This window comes from Psammomys obesus, unplaced genomic scaffold (genome assembly GCF_907164565.1).
Source record: "Psammomys obesus unplaced genomic scaffold, mPsaObe1.curated_primary_1811, whole genome shotgun sequence".
NCBI lineage: Eukaryota > Metazoa > Chordata > Mammalia > Rodentia > Muridae > Psammomys > Psammomys obesus.
Genome location: NW_026591598.1, coordinates 8,064,520 through 8,075,041, shown reverse-complemented (window position 1 = coordinate 8,075,041; position 10,522 = coordinate 8,064,520). Strand labels below are relative to the sequence as shown.

The 10,522-nt window shown below is 51.8% G+C and overlaps 1 protein-coding gene across 1 annotated transcript; it reads right to left on the bottom strand.

Annotated features, from left to right (window-relative positions):
• Positions 1-4,327: 4,327 nt before the first annotated feature.
• LOC129679652 (uncharacterized) lies at positions 4,328-9,662 on the bottom strand. Its single transcript, XM_055610981.1, has 5 exons — positions 9,580-9,662; positions 9,079-9,241; positions 8,651-8,818; positions 7,087-7,210; positions 4,328-4,732 (listed from the first exon to the last, which is right to left on the bottom strand). Exons 1-5 carry the CDS (start codon positions 9,660-9,662, stop codon positions 4,341-4,343), a joined length of 930 nt encoding a protein of 309 aa, XP_055466956.1. The 3' UTR covers positions 4,328-4,340.
• Positions 9,663-10,522: the final 860 nt, after the last annotated feature.

Sequence of the window (10,522 nt, the reverse complement as noted above, 5' to 3'; positions counted from 1 at the left end):
CGTTTAACCAGATCCTAGAGCAGAGGATGAGGATGGAGAAGGAGCAATGATGCCAGTGTGTTGGCTGGGTAGCTTGTGCCTTGTGCCCACGGCGCAAGGTTCTGCGTGTTGGATGGATGTAGGGTTATATCCGCAGCGGGACTCCTGCTCCTGGTCTGTGAGGGCGTGTGGAAGTGCCGACTGGAGAGCAGGGTGGCTGTGCCAGTTGCGGGTGGCTTGAGGGGAAATAGGCGCTGGCTGCAGCGACCGTGGAACAGGTGTGTAACCACGTGTGAGTGTGAGCCTGACTGGGCCGACCTGTGCCAGTGTGGCAGCTGAGGGTTCCGGGTAGGTGTGTGACCGCGCCTGTGCCCTGTGTGAGGGTGCCTCCTGTGGCTGAGTAGCTGAGTGCAAGGGAAGTGAGCCCAACCCCAGAGCAACCCAATATACCCATGTAAGGTATATGGGAGAAAAAGAGTTTTGGAGGCTGCTGGTCATTTTCTGACTTACCCCTAAAATATTCCAGGGGAGGATGTTGGCACGGCCCCGGCTGCTTGCTGGACAGCTGTTGCCAGTCAGACAGAAGGAAGGGGAGCAAGGGCAAGGCCTGCCAGCCTGCTGTTTACATAAGGTGCTAGGCAACAGGCAGCTTGGGCAGCCTTGGCAGGGGCTGCCTCTTCCTCTTCAGCCCCCTTGTCCAGGAATTGGCAGGGGTGTCCCCAAGGCTGCATCCTTAACTCCTGACAGCTCCCACTTAGCTTCTTAGGGTGGGAAACGGAATCCCTAAGTCCTTGCTGCTGTGTATGCCTACATCACCCTCACCCCCTTCAGCTTCTGCTGTCCTTCAGAGCTCGGCTCACACGCCATCTCCTTAGAGATGACCCAAGGGTCCACACTTCCACTGTATCCATCACCTGGATTATCCTCCACACAGCAGGAGGCATGGTAGGAAACATTAGGGTTTGTTTGGGGCTAGGCCGATGGTCCAGCAGTTAAGGGAGGAGTGGGGGTTGCTGGAGCTGGCTTCCCAGCTCTCACATTAGGCAGCTCACAACTGCTTGTAACTCCAGCTCCAGAGGTCCCCTCCCCCCCCACCTTCTGGTCTCCTCAGACACGTGTACTCACACATAGACCTACAGACACATAATTAAATAAAATAAATCTGAGCCGGGCATGGTGGCGTAGGCCTGTAATCCCAGCGCCAGGGAGTCAGAGTCAGGCAGATCTATGCCCTCAAGGCCAGCCTGGCCTGCAGAGTGAGTTCCAGGACAGCCAGGACTGCACAGAGAAACCCTACTTCACTATAAATAAATAAATAGATGGATAGATAGATAGGTAAGTGAACAAATAAAATCTCAACAAACAAACAAACAAACAACAACCCAATAGTGTTTATTTGTAATTCCCACCTTTTCTGCTTCCTCCACTAGAATGGAGGCCCCAGGAGGGAAGAGACTGTTTGACTTCTTCAATGCTTTGCCCTCAGAAACTAACACCACTGGCCTTGCATGAAACAGAAATTTTTGTTAGATGGTCTTCGCCAGTAAGGACGCTTTGCTGAGCGAGGGTGGCTACTGAATTCAATCCCAGAACCCATGTAAAGGTGGGAGAAGAGAACCAACTCCACACAGTTTGTCTCTGACTTCCACACACAACCTGGGGCACACACGCCACCACGCCTGTACACACGTACTGTGTACACACAGAGAGACACACACAGGAGAATACAAAATAAAAGGTATTTGTTGAATGGAGGAAGAAACACAAGGAGGGGTCATGCTATCTAGACCAATTCAGGCAACATATTATACTGGCTACGTGCCAGGCTCATACTACCCACTGGGTTCCAGTGGACCCAGACTGACACAGGCACACACACACACACACACACACACACACACACACACACACACACTGCATCTACCCAGGTGGCATTTGGTGAGCAAGGTCACGGGACTCAGTCCCTTGGCACACATCAACATTTGGTCTGTGCTGAGTCTGTCTCAGAGCAAATGGCTTTATTGGCTGAGGTCCCTAAGAAGCTCATTGAGAAGAAGATGCCAGAACCTTCACCTGGAAATACAAGCTTGCACAGAGAGTAATGCCTGATCATAGGCCTGAGCAATATAGCGATAGTATTGACACGCAGCGGCCCAGGGTTGGGAGAGGTCCCTCCTGGGACTACCTCTTGGACAGGGTAGTCTGGGCCTGGAAGGATAAGATAAAGGTTTTCTCAGCCAGACACAGAGGGTGCTTTCAAAAGCAAGTATATCCACAAAGCTGAAATTAAGAAGAGGAGAGCAGCCAGGGGCTGGCCATTCTCTGTCTAAGCCACACTCTCTGCTTCTCTGCTTGTCCTGCTCGTCCAAGGTCTGATTCCTGCCACAGCCCTCAGCTGGGTTTGCCAGGAGGAAGTGTGGAAGAGAGCTGGGCACTCGGGAGGCAGAGGCAGGAGAACTCTGTGAGTTCAAGGCCAGCCTGGTCTACAGAGTGAGTCCAGCAGGGCTGGAGAGGTGGCTCAGAGGTTAAGGGCACTGGCTGTTCTTCCAAAGCTCCTGAGTTCAATTCCCAGCAACCACAAGGTGGCTCACAACCATCTATAATGAGATCTGATGCCCTCTTCTGGCCTGCAGGTGTACATGCAGGCAGAACACTATATACATAATAAATCAATCTTACAAAAACAAAACAAACGAAGAAAAGGAAGGAAGAGAGAGAGAGAGAGAGGAGAGTGTGACCAGAATAGTCCCCACACTCCCCCAGCTATTCCGAGGACTGGACCCAGGGCCTGGCACATGCCAAAAGATGCTCCACCACTGAGCTGTAGCCTGGGCCTGAAATGAGACTTTTTATCAAGCTTCTCTCCCTCAGTGAGGTCCATCTCGGCAGCCGTAATGGTCCTACGGAAAGCTAGAGCTGCCTTGTGTGTTACACCCCTGAATTCGGCTCTCATTAGCTTTTCTGGCAAGACTGCCTCCCCTTCCTCCTCTGGCTCGGGGCAGTGACTGCTGCAGGGCTGCAGAGGCCGGGGTGTTTCCCTGTTCCTGCACACTCCTCAGAGCAGTCCTTCCGTGAACCCTCTTCCAGCAAAGGCCTCCAGTGGGCCTGTTTACTGCTAAAACCCCCAAGGAAGCATAGCCTGGCCACAGACGTTAGATGGGCCACCAAACACCAAAATGAGAAGAGTGGTGATCAAGGCTGGTATTTAGCTGAGTGATAGTGACACAGACTATACCCTATCTAGTCACATATGTGCATACATAGGAATGCTTATATCCTTGAGTGTAAATATTCATGTATTTATGACTACATAGGCATATATTCTTACATATGGATATATATGGTTATATGTGAATATATATATATGTGTGTATATGTGTGTGTGTGTGTGTGTGTGTGTGTGTGTGTGTGTGTGTGTGCCCAAGACCTTGAATTCAGTTCTCAGGAAAGGCAAAAACGAAAGGAAGATGAGATTGGGAATTTAGCTCAATAGTAAACAGTAGTAGAACAGTAGCCTAGAAAAACAAGCAAAGAACTGGAGAGAGAGACAGGACAGAAGAGAGAAGCAGAGCTGGAGAGCCGGCGCAGCAGTTAGGAGCAGCTGCTGCTCTCGCAGAAGACAGGGTTCGTTCATAACGGAAGTCATATGTTTGACAACTACCTGTCATTCCACCTCCAGGCATTCTGATACTCTTTTGACTTCCTTGAGCACCCACATGTGGCCTATTTTGAGCTTGATTGTTTGCTTGCTTGTTTCAGGACAAGGGTTTCTCTGTGTAGCTTTGGCTGTCCTTTGTAGGCCAGGACTCACTTTGTAGACCAGGCTGGCCTCGAAACTCACAGAGATCTGCCTGCCTCTGCCTCTCCAGTGCTGGGATTAAAGGCGTGCGCCACCCTCACCACCCAGCTCACAGGTGGCATACTTTCACAAAGACACACATACTGTGGTGTTTTGAATGAGAATACCCCCCTGGACTCACATATGTGAATGCTTGATCCCAGTTGGTGGAACTGTTTGGGAAGGATTAGAAGATACGGCCTTGTCAGAGGAGGCGTGTCAGCCAGGTTAGGCTTTAAGGTTTCATCATCAGGCACCAGGAAACCTCAAAGCCCGCAACAGTCCCACTTACCTCCCTCTGCCTTGTGGTGGTTGTCTCGGTGTGTAAGCTCTCAGTTACTGCTGCATGACGGTTGGTTATAGACTAACCCTCTGAAGCTGTCAACAAGCCCCTAATTAAATGCTTTCTTTGTAAGTTGCCTTGGTTGTGGTGTCTCTTCATAGCCATAGAACAGTACATACATAAGACTTGTACATATACATAAATAAAAAATAAAGAGAAAAAAGAGAGACAGGAGACTTCTTACTCTTTGTTTTGGTTTGGTTTGGTTTGGTTTGGTTTTTTTGAGACGGGGTTTCTCTGTGTAGCCCCAACTGTCCTGGACTTACTTTGTAGCCCAGGCTGCCCTCGAACTCTGAGACCCTCCTGCCTCTGCCCCTCCGGCGCTGGGATTAGACGCATGCTCCACCATGCCATTAAACCAGCCTCAGCCACATTTGTCTGGGTGGACCTGTAGTCCTGGGCACCAACGATGCACTGCTCGCACAGCACTTCCACGGCGCCTGCAAGTCCATGACCTCTCTGGCATCGTTCTGCACGTCCAGGCCGTGCCTGCTTGCTGGCCCAGTGGGAGCACAGAAAGGACCTTATCTCACTCACTCTTGGGTCTGTAGGTAGGGTCCTGAGCAGTGGACCTGCAGGTGGGAGAAAAGGTAGTATGTCAGAGGTGTGACCTAGGAATCGGGGAGCACTAGTGAGCAGCAGGGGAGACGGCATCAGCGAGGGCCCTCCCCCCAATGCTGCAGAGCCCTCCTAGTTAGTGATGGGAGCAATGTTCCCCAGGCCCTGGCTCTCCGAGAGCAGAATGCACCATCTGCACCCTCTTCACAGGACTGTCGTGGCTGGATGAGAGGCCCGCTCAGGAGCTAGTGGGGTTGAGGTAGGCCTGAAAACCCCATCACTTAACACAAGTGGTTCCCCTGTGCTGAGGGTGCCCTGAACCTGGCCCAAGGTGGGAGAGGGATGCTTCTCAGATGCCCTGCAGCACTCTCTATCAGGTCGCCTTGGCTAGAACCAGGGAATGATTCCAGGCTTCAGAGCGAAGACGCTACCCAGAGAGCGTGACACTACCTCTGTGTTCCCTGGGTGCCCTTGGGAAAGTCACCGCAGGCGCTGGGCCCTGCAAGACTGGGCAACCTGTCTTACATCACAGTTTTATTGTGAGAATGAACTGAAAAAGCATTTTGTCAAGGGCCCAGGGGTTAGCTATCATTGTATATTTAAAGACTTTTAAGTCCTCAGTAGTGACATAGGCCTTTCATCCCAGCACTCAGGAGGCAGAGGCATTCAGACCTCTGTGAATTCAAGGCCAACCTGGTCTACAGATGGAGTTCTAGAACAACCAGGGCTACAGAGAGAAACCATGTCTCAAAAAACAAACAAACACACACACACAAAATGAATGTGTGTGTGTGTGTGTGTGTGTGTGTGTGTGTGTGTGTGTGTGTGTGTGTGTCGGGTGTCTGTAGGAGCCAGAACATTGGATCCCTCTGGATCTGGAGTTATGGGCAGTTGTGAGCTGCCTAACATGGGTGCTGGGGATTGAACTTGGGTCCTCTGGAAGAGTAGTGTGTATTTTTAACTATTGAGCAAGCACTCCAGCTCCTATTTATTAAACATTTTAAAATCATTCATTTTTTTTCATGCTAAAAATTGAACCCAGTCTTCTTAGATGCTAGGCACATTCTCTAACCTTTCTCCCCCCCCCCCTTTTAATATTCTTATAGCTGGGAAAAGGTGGTTCACGCCTTTAATCCCAGCACTTGGGAGGCAGAGGCAGGCAGATCTCTGTGAGTTCTCAGCCAGCCTGGTCTGCAGAGTGAGTTTCAGGACAGCCACAGCTACTGCAGAGAAACCCTGTCTCGAAAAACCAAAAAAGAAAGAGAGAGAGAGAGAGAGAAAGAGAGAGAGAGAGAGAAAGGAAGGAAGGAAGGAAGGAAGGAAGGAAGGAAGGAAGGAAGGAAGGAAGGAAGGAAGGAAGGAAGGAAGGAAAGAAAGATACGCGGGCCATACCAAACCAAACAACCAAAACCAAACCAAAAAGGTGTGTGTGTGTTTGATCTCTTTGCGTAGAATGCAAATGATATTCTTTCATTTCCTTTTTCCTCCCTGCTCGCACTGCTGTGGGTGCTGAGTGCCTGGACACCGGGTGAGTGTGAGTCACCTGTGTCATCCCTGGATGACCATCATTCCCACGCCGACGCCCGGCACGTGTGTTTCTTCTCATGACCGCGCGGGGGCGCACCGGACCTGCCTTTTCCGAGCCGGCTGTGAGCATAGCCTGGAGGGCGGAGCCCCAGGTGAGCCTAGTCATCAAAGCAATAATTATCTATTAAATAGGGCTGGGGGCGGATATCGCTCAGGAGGCAGAGTGCAAGAAGCCCTAGGTTTCATCCTCAGGGACGCACAGACCTAGTGTGTGGCATGCCAATAATAGCACTCAATTGAGGCGTTGAGATCAAAAGTTCAAAGTCATCCTCAACTCCATAACTGAGCTGGAGGTTAGCTTGGGTTATATAAGACCTTGCGTTAGCCACACACGCTCAAATAGGAGCTATTAGAAACCAGTGCGGTGGCGCAGGCCTGTAATCCCAGCACTCGGGGAGGCAGAGGCAGGTGGGTGGATCTTTGTGAGTTCAAGGTCAGCCTGATCTACAAACTGAGTCTAGGAGAGACAAGGCTACACAGAGAAACCCTGTCTCGAAAAAAACGAAGGAAAGCAAGAGAGAAAGAGAGGGTGAGAGGAAGGAAGGAAGGGTGGAAGGAAGCAAGCAACAAGGGGTTAGGCATGGGCGAGGTGTGTAGCTCTGAGAGGAACTTTAGTATACATGAGACCCTGTGTTCAATCCCCAGCATCATAAAAATAAACAAATAACAATACACTAACAGCGCTGGCTCCACCGGTCTGAAAGGAGCATTGGAAAGCTAAGCACTCTGGAAAGAGTCAGACATGAGACTCAGAAGATGAGTATAAATCCAGACTCCTCACCCCCATGTCTCTCTGTACTCCTGGGACTGCGTCTCCTCCGCTTTAAAATGGAAATGTCGCTCTTGGGAGGAAGAAGGAATTCCTGGAGAGCAGCCCAGCGGTCACTGCTGTTCTTACCTGGGCCCTGAGGGAAGCTCCAGTTAAATTCCTCTCCCCTGTGAGGGTCACTGGGGCCTTCTCTCAGGCTCCAGGGACTCCCACCCAGCTTCTTCCTCCTAATACAGCCCTCCCTCAGGAGACCCCCATAGGCCGGTCCCCAACTCAGCAGTTTCTTCTGTCCTTTCTGGAGTGTCCCTTCAGGCTCCTCTAGACAGGGTACCTCTGTTCCCAGGTGCTGGTTTTGGTCTGTCCTCAGCCCTCTCCCACAGAGATCTTCCTGCCTCTGCCTCCCGAGTGTCTGTGTTCCAGCCATGAGCCACCTAAATTTCCACATGTGGAGGTCGGAAGATAACTTGTGGGAGTTGGTTTTCTCTTCCTACGTTGGACCTGGGGATCAAGCTCAGATCATCAGGCTTGGCAGCAAATATCTTTATCTGTCAACCCTACATAGTTAGTTTGTTTTCTTAGTTTTTAAATTTGTTTGTTTTTTGTTTTTCCAGTCCTGGCTGTGTCTGGACTCACTTCGTGGACCAGGCTGGCCTCGAACTCACAGAGATCCACCTGCCTCTGCCTCTCTGAGTTCTGAGATTACCGGTGTGCACCACTACATCATGCCTGGCTGCTACGGCTTTTTTAAATTGTTTATTTATGTTTAATTTTGTACTTATGTTTGTGTGTGTGCACATGAACGAACACATGTGCCCGAGTTCTGTGTGTGCCCGAGGGAACCAGAGGAGGCTGTTGGATCCCCTGAAGATGGAGTGGGACTTGAACCTAGCACCCAGTGGGGAGAGGTGGCTATATATTTCCAGTCTGGTAATCTGGAGAGAGGGTGGATTTCCCCAATAGACTGTGTATCCCAGGGGAAGTATTCCATGTCCCCGAGTGGTTGGGGGCCTGGGGACAGAGTGTGCCTCCCTATGGCATGAGAGCTCTGGATCTGACTCTCACATCACAAGTGGGGCCCTTGGGACAGGCCATGTCTCTCCAGCTCACTACCCCTGGAGCTCCAGGGGACAAACTGGCTTTCCCTGAATAAGCCGGGAATCCGGGCTGTGTGCTGATCAGTGCACAGCACTCACCTAACAGCCCTGAGATACTACCTGCCTCCATCTCAGCGCTGGGGGGAAGGCCTAGTACTCCAGGAGCCAACTGGCCTAGCTCTTCTCTGTTAGCCTTCCACGGACATGGTCGCCCTGACCCCCTCCATCTCTGCCACCTGCCCACCATCACAGCAATGGATGGCCGAAGCCAGGCTGGGCTGTCACAGCTTTGAGGAATGGGAACCTCACAGGAAACCACGCTGAACTGAGGCAGAGGCGAAGGGACCGCCAGGAGGTGGTGTGCGGATGGACGACCCGGAATCTATCAGTACGTCCCTGCAACCCTGAGGCTCCCTCCCTTGCCAGGGGAGTCTCAAGCGCCTGGGCTCGGCCCTGCCGCACGCCATCTGTGCTTAACTCACCAGTCCTGACAGGTAGACGTGTTTCTCGTTCTCTGTAGGGATGAGGCAACGGGGGAACCAGAGAAGGGGAGCGCCTTGCCCTGTCACGTGACCGGGAAGCACCCAGCGGGGCTGTCCTCTGTGCTGGCACACCTCAGCCGGCTTTGGAAAGGGAGCAGGAGACAGATTCTGCAGGGAGAGGTGTGGAGGGGGACACCCAGGCTTCTGGCAGGGAGCCCAGATGGAGCTGGCTCCCCAGACAAGGCCTGCCCGAGGGTGGGAGCGCCTGCTAGGGAGGTTGGGGATGAAGAGGGGCAGGCACAGACAGCCACCGCGGGCAAGAGGTGGGCCTGCGTTCCAGCTTCCCGTCCTCGTATAGACATCTCTCCCCACGAGGCGCTAGGTTCGAGTCCCACGCAGACTCTAAGCCCTCTCCTGGCCTCACTTACCCTGTCTGAGAATCCTGGCCTCACTTCCCCTGTCTGAGAAACGCAGGCTGCAGAGCAAGCCAAGACCGCTGTCCCTTTAACCCTCTCCCAGTGGAGGGTGTGGCCTGGGCTGCAGGTGAGCTGCCACGTCGGCAGGGCTAACCCTGTCCTGTCCCCTCCCCCTCTGGAGGGAGGCCCCAGAGGCCCCAGAGGATGGTGGGAAATAGGTGGGGAGAAAGCAGCCAAGTTAGCAGTTGGCGGGAGCTCTATGGAGGAGACAGCCGCGGGGGTGGGTGAGGAAGCCCGTGTGTGTGTGTGTGTGTGTGTGTGTGTGTGTGTGTGTGTGTGTGTGTGTGTGTGTGTGTCCATGACTTAACATGGCACTCTGTGTCCTACGGGTGGCTGCGACTGTCCCAGAATGTCCTGTGTGCAAAATACATGTGTGTCTTGAATGGGCCAGATAGACTCTGATTCAAGTATGAAGGCCGTGTGTGAGTATGTGACTGTCAGCCAGGTACTTACTGTGATCCCAGCGCCGAGGGCACACAGAGGGGACCAGGGACATCTGAGGCCAGCCTGACCTGCAGAGTGAGTTCCAGGACCATAGTCTCTGAGAGACAACAAAAAGTCTGAAGGTCTGCCTGTGCTTTTGTGTGTGTGGGTTTGTGGACATCCTTTCCCGGGCATGCTTTTAATCCAAGCAGGAACAACACGAGTTCAAGGTCACCCTCACCTCCGTAGGCACTCTGGTCAGCCTGGGTTATATGAGCCCCTGTTTCAAAACTACAGCAGGAAGAAGAGTGTGTGTATGTGTTTCTGTGTGTGTATGTGTCTGTGTGTGCGCTGGAGATGGAATCTAGGGCATTAAGTACTGCACTCTGCCTCGAGCTATAGCTTCAGTCCAAGGACCTTACTCTGGTCTTTTATGGCAATTCTTGCCTCAGCACAGCCCTGGAGCTACAGTTATGAGTCACTATTCCCAGCTATTCATTCACTCACTCCTTTAAAAAGTGTATTTATTTTTAAAATAGAATTGTATATATATTTTATGGATGTGGGTGTTATGTCTGCGTGTACGTCCGCACACCAGAAGAGGACACCAGCTGCTGTAGATTGGTTATGAGCCACCACGTGGGTGCTGGGGATTGAACTCAGGACCTCTGGAAGAGCAGCCAGTGCTCTTAACCTCTGAGCCATCTCTCCAGACCCAAAACCTTTTTTTTTTTCAATCATGCGTGTGTCCACATGAAAGTGTGTGCATGTGAGGGATACCTGCGGTTCCCATGGTGATCATAGGTATCAAATCCCCCCTGAGCTGTGGTTATAGGCAGTCGTGAGCTTCCTAGTATGGGAATCAAACAGAAGCCCTATGGGAAGAGCAGTAAGTGTTGTTAGCCACTGAGCCATCTTTCCAACCTCCTTAGCTGTTTTTTTGTTTTGTTTTGTTATTTTTAAGACAGGGTTT